At 41.0% G+C, this 22,087-nt stretch overlaps 1 protein-coding gene across 1 annotated transcript in view; it reads left to right on the top strand.

The window, feature by feature from the left end:
- LOC311099200 (thymocyte selection-associated high mobility group box protein TOX-like) overlaps positions 1 to 22,087 on the top strand; it is a 54,385-nt gene that overhangs the window by 16,800 nt on the left and 15,498 nt on the right. Inside the window, exons 2-4 of the mRNA XM_084139880.1 lie at positions 7,316 to 7,381; positions 11,245 to 11,352; positions 21,001 to 21,246. Of these exons, the coding sequence (XP_083996006.1) occupies positions 7,316 to 7,381; positions 11,245 to 11,352; positions 21,001 to 21,246 (420 nt within the window). The remainder of the gene's footprint in view (positions 1 to 7,315; positions 7,382 to 11,244; positions 11,353 to 21,000; positions 21,247 to 22,087) is intronic.

Below are 22,087 nucleotides of genomic sequence, written 5' to 3'. Positions count from 1 at the left end.
TCGCCTGTCCTCATTTGCAACACTCACTACCGAGTTCCAAACTGCCTCTGGAAGCAACGTCTGCTCAAGAGCTGTTCATCGGGATCTTCATGAAATGGGTTTCCATGGCCGAGCAGCTGCACAAAGCCTAAGATCACCATGCGCAATGCCAAGCGTCAGCTGGAGTGGTGTAAAGCTCTCTGCCATTTGACTCTGGAGAAGTGGAAACGCGTTCTCTGGAATGATGAATCACGCTTCACCATCTGGCAGTCTGACTGACAAATCTGGGTTTGGTGGATGCCAGGAAAATGCTACCTGTAAAGTTTGGTGGAGGAGGAATAATGGTCTGGGGCTGTTTTTCATGGTTCGGGCTAGGCCCCTTAGTTCCAGTGAAGGGAAGTCTTAACACTACAGCATACAATGACATTCTAGACGTATGACTTAATAGTACATGTTACAGAACACTCTCCATGTAAAACAGGTTCCCTATTAGAGTATCCCATTCCTTCATAATTTATGATAATTCCAACAGACGTAGTAGATTATACATAACAGCCTCTGTCTGCATTAGTCTAGTGATTATGGTGAAGATGCTTCCCTAATTGTCCCATGGTGATTTTCTGATTAAAAGCTTAATGACTGAACAAGACTCCTGGAGTCCGTTTTGATATTCATAACAGATGGTGGAATTATTTACTTTTTAGAATTGAGTAGATGAAATGTAGGGTCCATCCGGGCCTAGTTTGTTGTATTGGGGACATTTAAACTGCTCATTAATGATCTAATAAGCATTTTACCTGATTGGTATTAATCAGGTGTGACAACAGGTGAAGCGAGAGAAAGAGAGAGAGCGTCTAAATTGGAAAGGATCCTGATTCATATTTTAATGAGGCATTGTGCAAGGTGTTCTGCCAAGAGAAAGATTCACCCAACATCTGAATTAATTGGTCTGGAAGTTAGATTTTAGATTCATATAATGGGACTTTGACACAGGGTTATGTTGGAGAAACACAATGGCTGAAATGACAGCTCAGTTACTAGTCTGTTATCAGGTCCCATAGGTTTGCATTTGTTCTTTGTCATTGTACAAAGTAGTGATTGTATACCATATAAATAGGTTTGTGTGGTTATGTATAATATGCCTTGTGTGTCATCATACTGTAAGTGATTACATATAATTGTTGACTTGTTTTTGGTTGTGTGTGCGCACGCTCATGTTCTTTTCTGTTGTCTCTGGCAGCCCCTAGGCTATCTTCCAGCACAAGCTATTTCTCATATTGCTGCACATTGTTCCACAGCACAGAAACCATCCCCACCACTTCAAAGTAGAGCAACAAACACTTGTTGAGCTAGAAATAACCTGACCTACCTTTCAGCTGTAACATCCTGAGATAGACTGATCAACTTTACCTTGTTCCAAACACTCTGCACAGTGTGGTTATTCACTCTACAGCATTTATAATAGCAAAATAAGAAATACATGTATTGTAGTTACAAGAGCAAACAAGCAAATCAAATATTTATCTTAGATTATGCAGGGTCTGAAAAACATTCAAGAAATGTAAGGTGCTATAAAACCTAATGTTCTTCACAGATGAAAAGGAAAGCATTACATCCTGACTTGAAATGCAAGTGCATAGCTCAAACTCCGCCGTTAAATCATCACAATGTTTTGATTATACTAAACATCGTTATCATTTTCGCCATTAAAACCCCCTTATCCTCAGTCATTTTAACGAACTCCACAGAAACTCATATTTGTACCACTATGAAATACAGCGCCTTACACCGCTCACTCCTGTCTTTACGAGGCGGTGCCAGAGAGAGTGAAACACTACCAATTCAATCAGAAGCAGGCTATGATTTATAGAGGCCTGAGTCCCTACTCCCTCTCTCTCCCCCTCCCGCTCTCTCTACCCAGTGATATGAGCCACAGCAGGGCTCGGCCTGACCGTTACAGTCATAAATTACAGCGCTGGGACATAGAAGAAGACACTCGGCCCTGTTCCAGGCCCTCACCAAATTGCCATTTTGAAAAAAAGAAGGGAGAGAGAGAGGGAGAGGGAGAAGTGGAAAAAGAAATCACTTGGAGATGTAATGCTCCACAGATGTCCAAGATGTCCAAGATGACTGCCACTCTTGATATTGAATACTGGGGAGCAGAAACTGAGATACACACTCCTCCCCTTTCCCCTTTTACTCTCTCTCCCCCTCCCCCACCCCTCTCTCTTTTTCATCCCCTCCTCTTGCTCTTTCTCCCCCTTCCTCGCTCACTCTACCTGGGTCCTCTCTCTGTTCCTCTCTCCCTCTTTTTTCTCCCTCTCTCTCTTCCCGTTCCGCTTTCATTTCTCCCTCTACCCTTATTCCTCTCTCTCTATGCCTCCCCTCTCCTTCTCGATTTCTCCCCTCTCCCTCCCTCTGACTCGCTCTCCTCCCCTACCCCCTTCCCCCCTCCCCTCCTCTCTCTCTCTCGCTCTCTCTCTCTCTATGACGACCCTGACCCACTTAGCTAGCTGCTTGTTATTCAGACAAGGGTTTATCTACAGAGAGAGTGTGTGTAATTTGGTTTGACAACAAACCCAGCCATGCTCCTCACAGGGTAGGCCTACCTGATATCAACAGCACTCCCCACACTGCCACAATGTGATACTGGAAATGAAACACTGTCAGATTGGACCCACTGTGATGTTAGAGTGATAGAGAGAAAAACCACACACATTTGCAGTGTAGAATGGAAAGTATTGGTGATCTGAATAGGATCTTCATTTTGGGGGAGAATCCTTACATGCTGCAATAGTATGTCAAGACTAGAAGATAATACATTTGAAATATGAAGATATGTGTGCATAAAGCAAAATAAAGGGTTTTCAAGCAAATGTTTTAGAGCTTGACTTTCAGTCTACACCCTGCAGGTTGTTCTCTAGGCTTTGGGTGTCAGCACTAGGGCTGGCACAATTACCGTATAACCGTGGAACTGACGGTTTTGGATGAAGACCGTCATTAAAGTTAAATAACCTTTTTATTTAACAGCTGACTGAAGAAGGGACGGCCAGGCATTCGTGCGGTTGAGTCCATTTCTGCGATAACAGATTTTTTGTAATGTCAGTTGAGTTGAATCAACAAATCACAGCACATATTGATGGGTACACTTCCTGCTTTTACTTCTTGCTTTTACTTCCTGCTTTGCTCCTATGGGTACAGTTGCAATGGCCGCCAGTCCACCCATTATGCCATCATTGACTTGAAATGGGACGCCCATTCTATTCATTCTATTTCTATGGCAGCACATGCAGTCAGGAGCGGAGGAAAGGAGAAAATGTGCGTCTAAACAAATAAAACATGTAAATAGTTTTGTTGCTATTCGAACGGTCACTAGGGAGACAGCAGTTCAAAGTTCAATGACCTTCACAGCCCTAGCAGTAAAACTGCATTGCTATCCACTGCATATAGGGATATGTTTTATTATAAAATAAGCCTTCAGTTGCCACACAAAAGCTCTCAGAATATAGGATCCTCTTATGATTTGGTTTTATGTTCCTCTTCTCCGGCTTCTCAGAGCAAAACTGATGAAGAGTGAAATAGGTTCCGCTGTCTGATTCACATCTTAACACGTAAGATGGAAAGAAAATGACAATCACCACAATATCCACTTTTTTCTCTCTCACTCTTTTCTTTCTGACTTAGTCAGAATGATATTCTAGACAGGTACAGTATGTCCTCAGTCTGTTTGCAGAAACTGAAGAGACTGCACTGAAAACTAGGTTTAGCGACCGAGCGAGTTAGCGTAGCTTCCATGATACAAAACTCTCTTCTGTGGTTGTCACTACATTTAATCACATACACTTTTCTCCTCCACACCTCTATGACCAAAACGACTTTAACAATAAAAGAGATTACCCCATGCCCATCTGCGTCATAGGAGCCTATCGAGTACAACCAGGCAATAAAGGAAAGAGCACAGGTGCAGAGGCAGAAAATAGATCTCGCTCTATTTCATTACAGTATGTATCAGCGAGCAGGAGATCTGTCAGTTCGGCACATATCATCGTGCGCCAGAAAAAGCAAATGGATAAAGCCAATTTGACAAAGGGGTCAATATACGGCGTCCAATAAAAAATAGAATCTACAAGAGCTGTCAGGGGCTATAAACATCACAGTAATGACCCAAATGCTCAAAAGAAATACATTCAGATCAGATGGTTTCTCTCTTCTCGCTCAATGGCCTAGTCTACTCTGCTCGGGTTAGTCTCTAGTTTTGCCTTTTACGATGTTTACTGTATATTTGAGATAACAGTAGATTGATGACGAAGATGCCACACCCACAGTGCAACATCGTTTAATACGGTATCTTGCAAAGAGGCTGTGAGAGAAACTGAAGCGACTATGGCCACTTTGATTGACTGACTATTAGTGTTGGGAGGAACAAGGCTCCTGAGCTAAACAATGGGTTACTGTATCATGCACAGACACTGTCAATCATAGCCTACTGCAACCCAAAGGGAGCTCTTTAGAGTTGACAGCAAAGAGCATCTATTGGTTTATTTGAGTCAATGGACAGGATGAGATAATGCCAATCGTCATAGAGGTCAGAGGTTCTATATGCCCTACTTATTAGCATTACATTGCTGTTGGCCTATTTGTGAACAGCAGAACACATCTGGGGTTTATCTAACAATAGTGTAAGTCACTAAGTCTAACAAAAGTAGCGCTCCCCATGTGTTTGTGTGGTCTCACAGCATGTCAATGTATTGGTTTATTAGCTTGGGTGTTTATGTTGGCAATGCTCTACAGTTTACGGTTTACTCCCATCCTTATGTAACTTTATGGAAGAAGAGGAGGGAGTGAGAGCGAGAGAGAGGGAGAGAAAGTGAGAGAAAGAAAAACTTTTGTTGAGACCACTCAGAGCACATGTTATACTGTGCGAGAGAGTCAAGTCTCACACAACTTATATACACTGAACAAAAATATAAACGCAACATGCAACAATTTCAAAGATTTTACTGAGTTACAGTTCATAGAAGGAAATCAGTCAATTTAAATAAATTCATTAGGCCCTAATCTATGGATTTCACATGACTGGGCAGGGGCGCAGCCATGGGTGGGCCTGGGAGGGCATAGGCCCACCCACTTGGGAGCAAGGTCCACCCACTGGGGAGCCATGCCCAGCCAATCAGAATGAGTTTTTCCTCACAAAAGGGCTTTATTACATACAGAAATACTCCTCAGTTTCATCAGCTGTCCGGTTGGCTGGTCTCAGACGATCCCGCAGGTAAAGAAGCTGGTTGTGGAGGTCCTGGGCTGGCGTGATTACACGTGGTCTGCGGTTGTGAGGGCGGTTGGATGTACTGCCAAATTCTATAAAAACGACGTTGGAGGCGGCTTATGGTAGAGAAATTAACATTAATTTATCTGGCAACAGCTCTGTTGGACATTCCTGCAGTCAGCATGCCAATTACACGCTCCCTCAAAACTTGAGACATCTGTGGCATTGTGTTGTGTGACAAAACTGCACATTTTAGAGTGGCCTTTTATTGTGCCCAGCACAAGGTGTACCTGTGTAATGATCATGCTGTTTAATCAGCTTCTTGAAATGCCACACCTGTCAGGTGGATGGATTATCTTGGCAAAGGAGAAATGCTCACTAACAGGGATGTAAACAAATTTGTGCACAAAGTATGAGAGAAATAAGCTTTTAGTGCGTATGGAACATTTCTGGCATCTTTTATTTCAGCACATGAAAAATAGGACCAACACTTTACATGTTGTGTTTATATTTTTGTTTAGTATAGATTGTTTTTCCGGTGCTGCTGTTGCGAGTCTGTTTAATGTTCCATGGGCACATGCAGCTGTTCCATGTAATCATTAATAATGCAAAGGAGTGGGTTCATTCTGAGAAATGAGTGTCTGTGTTCCTAACCCTATGACTCCCCTTTCCTTGGACTGCCAGACAGACGCTCCAGTCTAAACTCTGTGTGAAGAGAGAGAGGGGAATCGGGTTACAAGAGGCCAGCCATGGCACCTTGTTTTGGCTTTTTGTTAATTTTGTCATCCGATCGCTCATTTGCATCGGTGTGACAGCTGGCAAATGGAAAACATTCGTTTGTCCAGTCTACCTGCGTGGATGGGTTTCGCTAAAGGTAGCGTCTTGTACAAACAGTGTGGTCCCTTGTAAGACAGGTGAATGGGATGGTTAGAACAGGATGCTACTGCTGAGGTTGAGACAGACAGAGTTCTTTGTCCAATCAGCTCATATTAAACCTGTCCTAGAACCAATCACAACTCTGTACTAATCTCTGTACTAATCCCTTATAAGGAGATGATATTCGCTGTGTTTTATTTATTTAAAAAACCCTATGGAAATAGCCGTCAGTTGGAAGCCATTTGTGGTCAGGCACAGTTATGGTCTACTCTCACACTGAGTGGAGTTGTAGCGAAACACTTTAATTTCCCAGGTGTGCCATACAGATGATTTTTCAGGACTCTTTCACCATTGACTCGGCTAAAACACAATTAAAAGAACGGAAGAGAGAATTAGTTGAACACTCTGGGCTGGGGATTCAAAACTGTTCCCAGCTACAGACCCATTTCACTAATACATACTGACATCAAAAGAGAAAGCTTATTTGTTTTGAGAGTCTAATGTCTTAGAAGTCACCCTTAACTAAGAGATCGCATATGTTAAGAGAGAAGGGGATAGAGGGGAAAAGGGCAATGCAGTATGTAAATGCATACTGGAGCACTGCCAACACCATGGTGCTCAGTGTTTATTCAGGAAAGTTAGACTGAATGAATTCATACTGGACAATATGCACTGAATCACAGAAACATAGTGCACTTGTGTTTTGCGCTCTCCAGTTGTGTGTATGTGTGTGTGTGTTTGGTGAATCACTATAGGCCTAACTCAAAGCAGTGTATTGTAAGTGGAGATGCAGCATGGACAGACAGACATACAGACAGACAGACAGACAGACATAGGGCCTTTTCTGTTTTATAACAGATTGCACATGAAAGGATTTCATAAAAGCCTTTCCTTTGTGGCTTGTAATTACTAGTGTGCTAATTGCTTCAAATCGCTGACATCTCAAGTGGGATAAGAATGAGAACTTCAAAGGGAAGACAACAACAGGAAAACATCAGTTTTCATAACTAATATAATGCTCTCTTTTCCTCCCACTTCCTCTACCCCTCTATTTTTCTCTCTTCGTCTCTATCTTTCTTTCTCTCTCTCTTTCTCTCTCTTTGCCTCTATATCTCCCTCTCTAACTCTCCTACTCATTTTCCTAAATAAAGTGAACAACGTTGTAACTGTGTTGTTCTGTTGTCTGTGTGTTTGCAGTACAACAGTGAGACCATGTTCCTGGGCATGCCAGAGGCTGGCCTGGACTTTGTGCCAACCAACCAGGTGGGTTAATTACTCTTCCCCGTGCTTTTGTTTTAAGTCTTAATTAAACACATCGCTAAATTAGCACCGGCTATCAGTCGCCACCATAATCAGGGACTATTATTACATGTAAACAGAGCATTTAAAAATGGTTGCAGCCTAATCAATGAAGCCGCTAAATGGTTGGGTTGTTAGAGAGCTTTTATTTTCTTCCCAGTTAGATTTACAGTTCTACCTGATCTCATGGTTTCACTTTGCCGTAATTGGATGAATGTTGATTTTTGACCAATTACAGGGTTAATTCCACATGGTTACAGGGTTAAAACAGAAACAACTCAAAGGGTTACGTTTATGTATTAATTCTGACTGGTTAAGGTTAGGGCTATTTGGGGAAGGCTTAAAACAAAATAATTTAAAATACTGTAATGCGCTGTTTCCATTAAGTGTCATCAGGTACTCTTCCTGCTTACTAGAGCATTGTGAACTGCTGTGGTGCAGTGGTCTAAGCAGCTCGCTCTGGCTCTGAGCCTCATGAGTCCCAGTGCTGTGCCATAATTTTTGGGTGGGTGAGTGCCTACGAAGGCATATATCAACGTCCTCAGGACCTTTTCAAATATCCGAAATCGACGGCTCTTTCTTGTGACCAGCCTGAGCTACAGCCAGGCTGGGTAGAGTAGACAAGACCTGGGTTCAAATACTATTTGAAATGCTATATCTGTGCCTATTTGAGCTTGCATGACTTAATGGACCAATAGAATAGTCCCAAAACTGCAAACCCCACCAATCTGGCACACCCGGCAGGCTAGAGCAAACTATCAAATAGTATTTGAACCCAGGTCAGTTATCACTGAAGAGAGGGGCATTCATGTGTACATGTGTTGCAGGGCTGTTTCTCCCTGTATTGTAGTAGGAGAGCTACAGTAGCTATCTGCCCTGGGTGGATGGTGGATTATTTCAGGATACTGGTGGCGTGTTCCTGGTGTTGTTGGGGTTGACCTCGGGTGAAACTCATTTTGAGCGTGGAGCGTCTAACAGTGGGCTGTGTGATAAGTGTAAATACCACTCAGATAAGGCCCAGTGAACAGGCTAATGGTTAGGAGAGGCTCTCTCTCTCTGTGTGTGTGTGTGTGTGTGTGTGTGTGTGTGTGTGTGTGTGTGTGTGTGTGTGTGTGTGTGTGTGTGTGTGTGTGTGTGTGTGTGTGTGTGTGTGTGTGGGTGGATGAGGGCCTAGGCCTTAAGGGACGCAACATAATTAAATATTTATAAAGAATCGTATGTTCCTGAGGTAGCCAGATGAGAGATTCTTTCATGTTGTTATAATTTCCCATTTATTGTGTTTTAGTTCAAACACAGTGTTCCTGTCTTTACGAAATGTGTAATTAACTGATTTTGTTAATTAACTAAAGGCTTTTTGTTAATTAGCCTTTAGTCTGTAGGGAAATGTAGGTCGCAGGCAGAACAGGCGGCATTGGTATCACAAATTGCTATTAATAGGATATAGCTGTCCTAAAATAGGATATTTTCAAGTATTGTAGTGGCAGCATCATGTTATGAGTATGCTTGTCCCCGGCCGGGACTGGAGAGTTTGTCAGGATCATAAAAATATGGGAAAGGAACAAAGCCCAGCTAAAACGTTACATAAAACCCTGCCTCAGTCTTCTGAATACATAACCCTGGGATACAGTTGTATTTTTCATCAGGACAATTACACACATTTTAATGCCAAAAACAAACCAGAATAGCATTCCAATAGGTGTTAAGTGTTCCTGAATGGTCCAGTCTCTGTCCTGACTTAAATCTGCTTGAAAGTCAGAGACAAGGTTTGAATATTGCTGTCCATCAATGACTCCCAACCAAATTTACTGAGCTTGAGCAATGTTGACAATAAGAATGGATACATGTTGCCCTAAGAGTTGTGCAAAGTTCGTAGAATCTTATTAAAAAAATTCACAGCTGTAATGGCTGTCAAAGGTGCTTCCTCCAAGTATTACGTCTGGGGTGTGAAGACAAACTGTACACAATCAAGACATCTTCGGTTTAGATTTTTGATTCATTTGGAAAATGTTCTACAATTTTTCCATCACTTTGGAAATATGGAGTAGGTTATGTACGTCGGTAGGGAAAAAATCTAATTTGATAGATGTTTAGATTTTAGGGCAGCTGAATGTGAAGACTGTGTAAGGAGTGTGTATACTTTCACTAGGCACTGCAGCTCGACTTGTTGAATCTCATATTTACTGTCTGCACTAGGGACATTCTCACTGAAATAAATGATAATTAAGATAACTGCTCACTTTTGATATTTTTTGTATTTTATTAGGATCCCCATTAGCTGTTGCAAAAGCAGCAGCTCTTCCTTCCTGGTCCACACAAAACATGAAACATGACATAATACAGAACATTAATAGACAAGAACAGCTCAAGGACAGAACTACATTACTTTTTATTTTTTTAAGCACACATAGCCTACACGGGGCCCCGTGTAGCTTAGTTGGTAGAGCATGGCTCTTGCAACGCTAGGGTTGTGGGTTCGTTTCCCACGGGGGGCCAGTATGAAAATGTATGCACTCACTAACTGTAAATCGCTCTGGATAAGAGCGTCTGCTAAATGACTAAAATGTAAATATCAATACATACACACAAACTATCTAGGTCAAGTTAACACTTTTTTATTCCGTTTAATTTCTTCTCATTATGAAATAGAACTGTTATGAATTAGTTATACCTGGGAAAATAACATTTATCTAAAAAAATGTTTACAGTCAGGTTATTGAAATATTGTGTTGGGAAATTACTGTTTTTGGTTTCGTGTTATGCCACATAACTTAAAATGTGTGAAGGTGTTGTTTCAGAAGAATTCACACCTTCTTGCACGCATCTATGAAACACCCTTCACTATAGTCAGAAACACATTTACTGAGGTGTGCATGCCTGGTACATTTGTTTCACCAGAGATGTTAAAAGATGTATAATTCATAGTCATGCAATCTGAGTAATATGCTGAACCCAATCACCCCACATCTCACTTTTAACCATCTCAGGCAATGTGTATTTGACAGTATGTGAATAATGAATGAAAATCAATTATGGAAGTATACATCTGTCTAGGTCAACATTGGTATGTCATTCTGCATCAGACAGTGTTTCCAATCATTTGTGTGGACATAATTTAATCTACTGTATGCCACTCACACAGTTGTATCCATGACAACCTTTATTTTATTTACTTAAAATATTTAATCATCTACTTAGTCATAGAGATTGCCAGATGCCCCAATAACTAACCCCAAAGGGATTTGTTTATATGGTGTATTCCCATTCCAGAAGGAGAGACAACATGAATAAATAATATTTGAGGTATTATTAATATGGATATAGGGTATTGTAGAGGGAGTACTCATGAATGTATGGGGGAAATATATTTCATTATAGCACAGCTGCTTGCATTGGAGCACACACATGCCCTTATATAGTCCATGTAGTGCTAAAGTTTATATGTATTACACATGTACATGAACAGATATAGATATCCATACAATTTATGGATATATACATAAATGGAACTATTTCTGGAATAGTAAATATCTTACCATAGTGGGCTGCATTCAGTTCTCTTGAAAAATAGATTTTATCTCAATGAGGCTAACCTGGATATATGAAGGTTAGATAAAGCATCCTGATTGTCCAGAGACCAGGATGTTGCTCTTCTGTTTGTCATTGTTCTCTAGACACTAATCTAAGGCCAGTTTTACATTCCTACTCCAATGGTTAATGGCCTAATTTGAGGAGGTGGATCTGATCCTAGATCTGTGCCTACGGGTCCTTCCTTCCACCCCTCTATGACCCTGTGGTGACCCTTGACCTTTCTGTGTCCCCTCTGGTAGTTCCGTGTGCCTCCCAACCCCCATCAGACGCAGACCAGTGCCAAGCAGACTGGATCCCTGTGGAAACGAGACGACCCCACTCACTCCGATGGCCCCCGGCTACCCTGGGTAAATATACAAGAACAAATACACCACCAGTGGGTTTCAGGGCTCAGACACAAGGCAGGCACTGGGCACACTACGTCATTTCAACGTGGATAATTGGGTAATATTTGGTTGATACATTGATCAATGAGATTCCAACCTATTTTCACCCACTCAAAAAGACAGCCAAAAGTTTGTTGAATTCCAAATGTGTTAGCTATCACTTTCAACCATCTAAAAGCACAACCAAATTCCTCTATGTCTGATTTTTGGTTCAGTTGTCACTGAAATGTGTTATCACTGCGCTTTCAACCATTTAAAAGCACAACATAGTTCAAATGGGAATACAATGTCAGATATTTTGTTCATTTATACAACAACTTAATGTGTTATCCCTGTGCTATATCTAATAGCACAACCAAATGACCTGGATTGCAACTGAGATTATTAAAGTACATTGTGCAAGTGATCAATGCCATTCAAGATTCTGTGCAGATTATTATATAAATTGTGAAGATCGCCACAGACCTGCGACCTTTGCATGCTATCTTGAACATGCATGCTTTCTATGATTACATAAAATACATTTATTGTTACAGTAACTTCAAAATGTGGCAATTTTACTCATTTTAAAGTTGAATAAATACTGTTACATAAGTTTGTAAGATATTCTTAACTTTAGCCTATGTACTGTATTACAAAAGTAATATTGAATTGTGTTTGGTTGACAACTCAACCAAATATCAACATTTAAAGGAGATATATTTACCGCTTGGGTAGTTCCATCTGAGCCACTGGCTTAATCTTATTCTTTAACTTTTATTTTAGGTTGAGATGGAGATGTGAATCCATCATATATCATTTGTTAACTTTTCGACAAGTTAATAGGCTATTTACTGTATTGCAAAAGTGATATTGAATTGTGTTTGTTTGTCAGCGCAACGAAATATCAACATTTGAAGGAGATGCATCTTCAGCTTGGATAGTTCCATCTGTGACACTGAGTCTGGCTTTAATTCCAGTTTGTCTATAAAATTAATAGTTTATATGTTGGATTCACGTCTCCATTTCAACCAAAAATCTAAGTGAAAGAATAGCATTGAATCAAATCAAATCCAACTTTAAATGCACTTTAAATGCAGTTTGATTTGATGGGTTGTGGGTTTCCCACGGGGGGCCAGTATGAAGAAATGTATGCACTCACTAACTGTAAGTCGCTCTGGATAAGAGCGTCTGCTAAATGACTAAAATGTAAATGTAAATGTAGTCATATTCTTTAACTTTTTTGTTTAGATGGAGATGAGAATCCAACATATTTTTTTATTAACTTGTAGATTCCATTTGAAATCAACCAAAGCTTGAAACCCTAAGCCTATAGGTATTGTCTATTTTTTGTTGAATCCTGGGTTGAATTTAAACAATTTAAACAATTTAAATGTAATTGAAACAATTCTTTCCAAAGTGTGTTATGACAATGTTTCGACCCAAAGGTCTCTATTATACTATGAGTCAAAAAGCCTTTATTACTTTACTTTGGCATACTGAGGATAAAGAATGATTCATTATGAAAGATGACTCCCACACACACTTGCATGTTTTTTCTCTATCCCCTCACTTTCTTTCTCCCTCCATATTCCCCCCTTGTCCCAGTCTGTCCATTCATATGTCTGTCTGCTTTTCTGTTCCCTCCTAGTCCCGCTTTCATTTCACAACCAGACACACATCACACACATACTGTACTGTATATGCACTACCGGTCAAAAGTTTTAGAACACCTACTCATTCAAGGGTTTTTCTTTATTTTTTACTATTTTCTACATTGTAGAATAATAGTGAAGACATCAAAACTATGAAATAACACATATGGAATCATGTAGTAACCAAATTCTTGACCGGTAGTGTATATATACACTCACACACACACACACACGTTTGTTTTACTATCGTTGTTGGGACAAAACAATTGATTCCCATTAAAAATCCTATTTTCCCTAATCCTAACCCTTAACCTAAACTTAAGCCCTGAATCTAACCCTAACTCCTAAACCTCTAACCCTAATTCTAACCCTAATTGTAACCCTAAACCTAACCCCTAAGCCTAAAATAGCATTCTTCCTTGTGCGGACCGGCGAAATGTCAAAATATTCCTTGTTTTACTATCCTTGTGAGGACTTCTGGTCCCCACAAGGATAGTAAAACCAAAAACACACACACCTCACCCGCTCTGTTTCCTTTGGGATCAGGTCATTAGTTTTATTGGCAGCAACAGTTCTGTTCACCTTGAACCTCTCAGCAGCAGACAGAGTTGAGCAACATCACAGCACTGGATTGCTCTCAAACAGGCCAGGCAGAAAACACACCACATAATAGAATACAAACCCCTAAAACCTATCAGAGTCTGAGATCAAAGCTGTTATAGCGTTATGAATAAAAAAACATTTGAATGTAGAATCCAAAATGTTTGAATCGCTATCCCACCACAAAATATGTTTGATTCTTCATGGCCTCCCGTGTGGCGCAGTGGTCTAAGGCACTGCATTGCAGTGCTAGCTGTGCCACTAGAGATCCTGGTTTGAATCCAGGCTCTGTCGTAGCCGGCCGCGACCGGGAGACCTATGGGGCGGCGCACAATTGGCCCAGCGTCGTCCAGGGTAGGGGAGGGAATGGCTGGCAGGGATGTAGCTCAGTTGGTAGAGCATGGTGTTTGCAACGCCAGGGTTGTGGGTTCGATTCCCACGGGGGTATGAAACATTTTTAATAATAATGTATGCAATCACTAACTGTAAGTCGCTCTGGATAAGAGCGTCTGCTAAATGACTAAAAATGTTTAAAAAAATTCCCTCTTGGTTCAGTAGGCGATTGACGGTAAATGAGGTTTGGACTGTCCTTAGGTTGATTTATTCTTATATTGTGAAACCTGAACTAGTCTCACATCTTTTAGGTTTGTGCTCGGTTGTATTTGTTGAGAGAAATATACAGTGCATTCGGAAAGTATTCAGACCCCTTGACTTTTTCCACATTTTGTTACGTTACAGCCTTATTCTAAAATGGATTCAATTGTGTTTTTCATTCATCAATCTACACCCTATGATGACAAAGCAAAAACAGGTTTTTAGACATTTTAGCAAAATCTTTATCACATTTACATAAGTATTCAGACCCTTTACTCTGTACTTTGTTGAAGGACCTTTGGCAGCAATTACTGCTTCGAGTCTTCTTGGGTATGACGCTACAAGCTTGGCACACCTGTATTTGGGGAGTTTCTTCCATTTTTCTCTGCAGATCCTCTCAAGCTCTGTCAGGTTGGATGGGGAGTGTTGCTGCACAGCTATTTTCAGGTCTCTCCAGAGATGTTAGATCGGGTTCAAGTCTGGACCACTCAAGGACATTCAGAGACTTCTCCCAAAGCCACTCCTGCATTGTCTTGGCTGTGTGATTAGGGTCGTTGTCCGGTTGGAAGGTGACCCTTCACCCCAGTCTGAGGTCCTGAGCTCTCTGGAGCAGGTTTTCATCAAGGATCTCCCTGTACTTTGCTCCGTTCATCTTTCACTTGATCCTGACTAGTCTCCCAGTCCCTACCGCTGAAAAACATCCCCACAGCATGATGATGCCACCACCATGCTTCACCGTAGGGATGGTGCCAGGTTTCCTCCAGACGTGACACTTGGTATTCAGGCCAAAGAGTTCAATCTTGGTTTCATCAGAACAGAGAATCTTGTTTCTCATGGTCCTTTAAGTGCCTTTTGGCAAACTCCAAGCAGGCTGTCATGTGCCTTTTACTAAGGAGTGGCTTCTGTCTGGGCACTCTACCATAAAGGCCTGATTGGTGGAGTGCTGCAGCGATGGTTGTCCTTCTGGAAAGTTCTCCCATCTCCACAGAGAAACTCTGGAGCTCTGTCAGAGTGACCATTGGTTCTTGGTCACCTCCCTGACCAATGCCCTTCTCCCCCGATTGCTCAGTTTGGCCGGGGGTCCAGCTCTCGGAAGAGTCTTGGTGGTTCCAAACGTCTTCCATTTAAGAATGATGGAGGCCACTGTGTTTTGGGGGACCTTCAATGCTGCAGACATTTTTTGGTACCCTTCCCCAGATCTGTGCTTCGACACAATCCTGTCTCGGAGCTCTACCGACAATTCCTTCGACCTCATGGCTTGGTTTTTGCTCTGACATGCACTGTCAACTGTGGGACCTTATATAGACAGGTGTGTGCCTTTCCAAATCATGTCCAATCAATGAAATGTACCACAGGTGGACTCCAATCAAGTTATAGAAACATCTCAAGGATGATCAATGGAAACAGGATGCACCTGAGCTCAATTTCAAGTCTCATAGCAAAGGGTCTGAATACTTATGTAAATAAGGTATTTCTGTTTTTTATTTTTTATTTTCGCTTTGTCGTTATGGGGTATTGTGTGTAGATTGATGAGGGGAAAAAACAATTTAATCAATTTTAGAATAAGGCTGTAACATAACAAAATGTGGAAAAAGTCAAGGGGTCTGAATACTTTTCGAATGCACTGTAGATGGAAAAAGAGAGAGGCAGAAAGAAGTTGTTTCATTATTAATTGGCAACATTGCAGCTCGCATATTGTCGTGCCAATAAATCATATTTGAATATGAATTGAAGGGGAAGGGGGGGGGGCTGTTTCATATGATAGCTTTATATGCTGTTGAGGCAAAATGATCTCATTTTGTTGCGGCACACAAGACATATATATTGAGGCTCTATTTCTTTTTTATTTCTTTTTTGCTTTTTAATCCACGTCAATTATTTTACACAGGCTTATCTTGGGAAAATCTAAAATAGCTATTGTGTTTGTCTAAACTTTTATATCAAACTAATAAACAGTTACCAAAAAAAAAAAAAAAACTCTAATAAGAAAGTGCCTTGCCAGATTAGGCAAATGGTTTATGGGTGCTGAGTGGAACATTTTTAGGCAAAATAAAACAATAATTATTCATCATAAAAACTGTGTGTAGGCGGTGTGGGGCCCTTAAATTGGTTGGAGGGAATTCCCCATCTCCCACCCGTCTACCACACACTTCATCTGACAGCATTATTAATGATGTGTTGACTTGATATAAGTGAATTGAAATGAGAAAAAGATCTCGATATGATCAAATTCAGCAGTGGTCTTTTGAAGGTTGCTGGTCAGCACTGCACCCATCAGTTGTCACTCATCTTCAAACAGAAATATAATTTCATGATTTTATGTTGGTTGACATTGACTTATAAGTCATAAGTCCGTTTTTTTAACGCCATCGCGCACATGTTGATTTTGTCCACCCACACCAGACGCGACCAGGACACGCAGGTTGAAATATCAAAACGAACTCTGAACCAACTATATTAATTTGGGGACAGGTCAAAAAGCATTAAAGATCTATGGCAATTTAGCTATCTAGCTTGCTGTTGCTAGCTAATTTGCCCTGGGATATAAACATTGGGTTGTTATTTTACCTGAAATGCGCAAGGTCCTCTACTCCATCAACTAATCCACAGATAAAAGGGTAAACCGGGTTCGTTTTTACTAATCTCTCCTCCTTCAGGCGTCTTCTTCTTCTTTGGACTTTATATGGCGGTTGGCAACCAACTTTCAAGTGCATTACCACCACCAACTGGACTGGAGTGTGGACCTCAGTTCATCTTTCAATCACCCACATGGGTATATGCTCCTAAAAACCAATGAGGAGATGGGAGAGGCGGGACTTGCAGCACGTCAAGCGTCACAAATATAACTAAGTTCTATTTTAGTGCCTGGCTTGGCAGACGCTCGTTGACGCGTGCGAGCAGTGTGGGTGCTACGATTGAATAACATGTATGTGTACATTTATTTTGCAACGCTTGCGCACCCGACGCTCGTGCACGCGATGCGGGCGGTGTGGTCAGCATGTAAGGTGAAGACTGATAGTCTGCAACTGTTGCTAATCATAGTCATTCTAGAGGCTTGTACTAAACTAAAACTGTCCAGCCATGTCTTGCAATGTACTAAATATTTGTAATATGAATACAATATATTTGAATGGATTTAATCCAAATAGGCCCACCAGCAGGCATTTGCATAGTTCTGAGCAGAATGGGACTCAGATGGGATCAATTGAAGGCAGACCGTGGGGGAAAGTGGATATTTGTCAAATCCGTTATGATTTTTGTATTCTAACAGACCCACAATGTGGTTACTAAAAACCGATTTGGAAATATTTGGTTGTTTTTGCTGCATAATATTTAGAAATAGTCCTTTTCGGGGTTAGAAAAAATGCTAACTCCCGTTCGTTTAAGCTGGTAGCATATAGTGGCCATATAGAAAGCAGTGGTGGTACTTGAATATGTTTTTGAGTGTAATGCAGTTGATTGGTGATGATGACATAAGCATGTATTGGGGTTGACCTCTATACAAGCATTATACTCTGATTTTTACCCAAAAATAGTGTGAAATACAATACACATATAAACAATAGCCGAACAATAGGCAACATATTATACGGTGAAATTAGGAGATTCTGAATCTTTTCCCCATGGGGGGACACGTGAGTGGCGTTGCCATGATTTTTCCATTGTTTTGGTCGAGTTTGATTGATCTCTTTACCGCATCTATTGTTCTCGACTGAAAGGGACAATGGGTGATTGAAGAGAATGACAGAAAGAAAAAAAATGTTTTATTCAGGACAAGACTTGATATTAGAAAATGTGCTTACACGGGGCAATATGAAGGTTTTTGTTTTGACAAATGAATGGCAGCATGAAAGTCCTTTCAGATAAAGAACAACTACTTGGTAATAAGGCCTTCCAATACTGTCCATGTTAGTTTAGAAAGGTTTTTTCTTTAGGGTGCTAATTACCACAAGGCTGCAGCTGTGTGGGCGTACTGTATGTGTACTGTAGGGTTCTTAACTTAATCAAACAACACCTTTACTGCATATTTTTTTTACGATTCAGGGGAAGATGCTGCTTTTGTAACACTTCAAAGTACAATATGTTACCTATCTTTCTAGTTTTATTCACTACAGATGGTGTCGGTGTGTTACAATGTGAGGACAACATGAAACAACACATCGTGTTTGTCTTCATCATATTGTCCGAGACCAAATAGACTGAACAGTAACAAGTGCCACTGTATTGACCTTTGATACTGTGACCCTGGACATCCAATTCCTCACCTTTAGAACAAATGATGATAAAGTCAGTAATAGACAGGATGATACATCTCTCTCTCTCTCTCTCTCTCTCTCTCTCTCTCTCTCTCTCTCTCTCTCTCTCTCTCTCTCTCTCTCTCTCTCTCTCCTCTCTCTCTCTCTGCCTCTCTCTCTCTCTCTCTCTCTCTCTCTCTCTCTCTCTCTCTCTCTCTCGCTCTCTCTCTCTCTCTCTCTCTCTCTCTCTCCTCTCTCTCTCTCTGCCTCTCTCTCTCTCTCTCTCCTCTCTCTCTCTCTCTCTCTCTCTCTCTCTCTCTCTCTCTCTCTCTCTCTCTCTCTCTCTCCTCTCTCTCTCTCTGCCTCTCTCTCTCTCTCTCTCTCTCTCTCTCTCTCTCTCTCTCTCCTCTCTCTCTCTCTGCCTCTCTCTCTCTCTCTCTCTCTTTCTCTGTCTCTCTCTCTCTCTCTCTCTATCTACCTCTCTCTCTCTCTCTCTCTCTCTCTCTCTGCCTCTCTCTCTCTCTCTCTCTCTCTCTCTGCCTCTCTCTCTCTCTCTCCATTGGAGGTTTGTCTCTCTTCTCTGCTGTTGATCATGTGGTATGCAGCAGCACACCATCACTCTCAAATTAGGCATAATATTGCTGTGTGTCTGGCTTTTGAGCAAACAACCCAAGTTCTCCCAAGACGTTTCAGTGTTAGTTATCAGAAAACCTGAGTAAAGAGTGTTAGATGGGTGTGTTTTTCTGGGAGAGCCACATAATGTAATAACAACAACTACATCAGAACTCTGCACAGGAAGTGACAGTTATATAACTGTCATGTTTGTTGTTGTTATGTAATTATCAATGTTTTATGCCCATACTTTGAAACGTCTTTGACACAACATTGACTTGGCCTTTTACGTTCATATATAAGGTATTTCTGTAGGCCTATGTATAGTGAAAATAAAACTATTTGAAATATCAATATCAAAGTAACCCCAGGCAACAACCATTATGGCAATCTGTTTTTGTTGTTTTTATGACAGCAAAATAATGTATTGTTCCTGAAAACCTTATTGTATGGATTATGCCAACATATTTCCCACCAACCAACCAATGTTGACATCTGCGAGGGGAAACACAATCAAAATGTTGGCTTTCAGCAGAGAAGGAAAGAGAAGTTGAAGGAAGCTCATTAAAACGATTATTGCCATCTTTTAAAAGAACAGTTGGGCTGGTATTTATTTCAGTGGAGATAGGTTTTTGAACTGATTCTCTGCCTAATTGCCTGGAGTTGGCTGTCTGTCAGCTTCATTTCATTTTCAGCAAATAAAAGCTGTAAATTAGTGTTAATGAAAATCTGGGAAGGAATCAACAAGGAGATAGTAGAGGCAGAACGTACTCCTGAGCCTGACGATGAAGCTGGGAAAAAGTCACTTCTGGGGGAGAGAGAAAAATAAAACATTTCAAGTTGTATCAGAAGTGTGATTTGTTGTGCTGTCTTCTTTTGGAAAGCTTCACCAAGTTAACTGAAACCTTCAGGGTCGTATTGATCAAGAGCAATTGAATGTGTTAAATAGTTCTCTATCCCTTGATGGAAATGATTCCTCTTTCAGAGCTGTGTAGATGTAGACCTTACCTCACATTTCCTGTTGATTCGAAGTGAGTGCAGTTTGTTGCAGTGTTTACTGAATAATTAATGAATTTGCCTCAGATTTATACCGCCTTTCATCTGCCTTGGCTGTTTTACATTTTTTCCCGGCGAGCTAAAAAGGGGTCCAAAGAGATTGGGAGGGAGGGAAGGACATAGGGGTTTTAAAAGACATAGAATCCAGCACAGCCAAGTGGAACTGACTGTCAAGACCCATAAAATAAGCCTTTCGTTAGACGTTAATGAGGGAACATTTACATACATTTATCTACACTCAAACCCCTTTTTATTTAGCCTGAATCATTGAAAAACATTCCCAAATATATTTACACACATTTGTTGAAATGCTAAATGAGATTATATGTATCCTATGTGTAGTTGATCATTAATGCATTAATTAATTCAAGTAATCATGATTGCATTAACGATGATGATTAATCCTCATTGTTGGTATCGTTGATCATAGAAATTGTTCGAGGCAGTGCACATCATTAGTCCTAATTGCCTACTAATAATAGCATCAATTGATGAGGTATTTACAGAAGTCCCATTGCACAGTCTTAATAAAGACTCATGGAACCATAGTAGTCTATTAATGAAGACTAGAATGATCTGATGCAATCTGCATGTTCTGTATTGCAGTGCTGTAGTTTAGCATTAGTGTTATAATACTGTAATAATAATGAATTGAATTTATTTTCCAGACGCTCAAAGAGCTTTACATTGTACAGGGGAAACTCACCTCATCCACTACTACCAATGTGTAGCATCCACCTTTACTGTGCTCTTAGGTCTAATGTGTTTGAGTGCTCAGTTTGGTTGGACTTGCATCCACTAAAAAACATTAGCTAAATTATAAAAAAATATTATATTATTATTTCTGTAATGTTTCTCCCTCTCCTCTTCTTTTGCAGTCCTACCCAGTGCCCAGTTTGGGGGATGAAGACTTCAACATTCCCCCTATCACGCCTCCCACCATCCCAGAACACATGCTGCACCCCCACCTACCAGAGTCTGAGTCTGGTTCCTACCACCCGCTGGCCCCCTCTCACTCCCAGAGTGGCCTGCATCCCTTCCACCTGCAGGGAATGGACATGATGGGCCAGGATGGAGGGCTGTTGAGCCAAAATGGTGGCCTAATGTCCAGCACCCTGTCTGTGGTGAGTCTAGCCTGATGCCACTAGCAAGCAGTGTGCAGAGATCACTGTAAATACATACGTGGGTTTTTCTGTTCTGGATGGCAGCTGTGGGTGCAGGCATATGTTCCTCCCAGCAACAACACACCTGATCCAACTAATCAAGGGTTTGACGATTAGCCGGTTAGTTCAGTCATATGTGTTAGTGCTGGGAAAGAACAAAAACCTGGATAACCCATTGGGTCTCCGGGACCAGGATGGAAGAACAGTATTCTAATGGATGACCCATGAGTTGTCAGTTGGTTGATTAAACTTTTCCCCCTTCATTTCATTCGAAATCGAAAACAAACTGGTGGGGTGACATTCAGAAGAAATACGCTCAATGCAAGTCTTGACTTTTCAAGAAGTGGAGAAATGAAACTTAAACTTTTGGATTTGGCTTTCCTTGCAGAAACCTCATGATGTGATAGGTGACATGACTAACCGTGGTTAACTACTCTGCATAAGTATTGGACTTAATCTCCCATTCGAGTCAAAGCGAAACTTCTCACCTCCCGCTCTCAGCCAGAAGTTTTTTCTGCCCTTGGCCATGTTTACCATTTTCACTGATAAACCACAATATTATGTCTCATCAGCACCTCCACCACTAAGGGGCTACATGGTTTAACTGTGTGAGGTCTACATGCTAAATATATTTATTTCCATTAATCAGACAGGTGTAGCTGTGTAGCTCCTTGGTCCTACCAGGCAGGGATATTGAACCTCATAACCCCGTTCTTGAACCATATAACCCAATTTCCCTTTGCATTGTGGGGCTTAAAAGTCCCGCACAGTCAAAATCATGTTTTTAATCAAATGTCATGAT

The sequence above is a fragment of the Coregonus lavaretus genome (genome assembly GCF_964263955.1).
Source record: "Coregonus lavaretus genome assembly, chromosome: 23".
Taxonomy (NCBI): Eukaryota; Metazoa; Chordata; class Actinopteri; order Salmoniformes; family Salmonidae; genus Coregonus; species Coregonus lavaretus.
The sequence above is the reverse complement of the archived record's forward strand: the minus strand, read 5'-3'. Positions and strand labels throughout refer to the sequence as shown.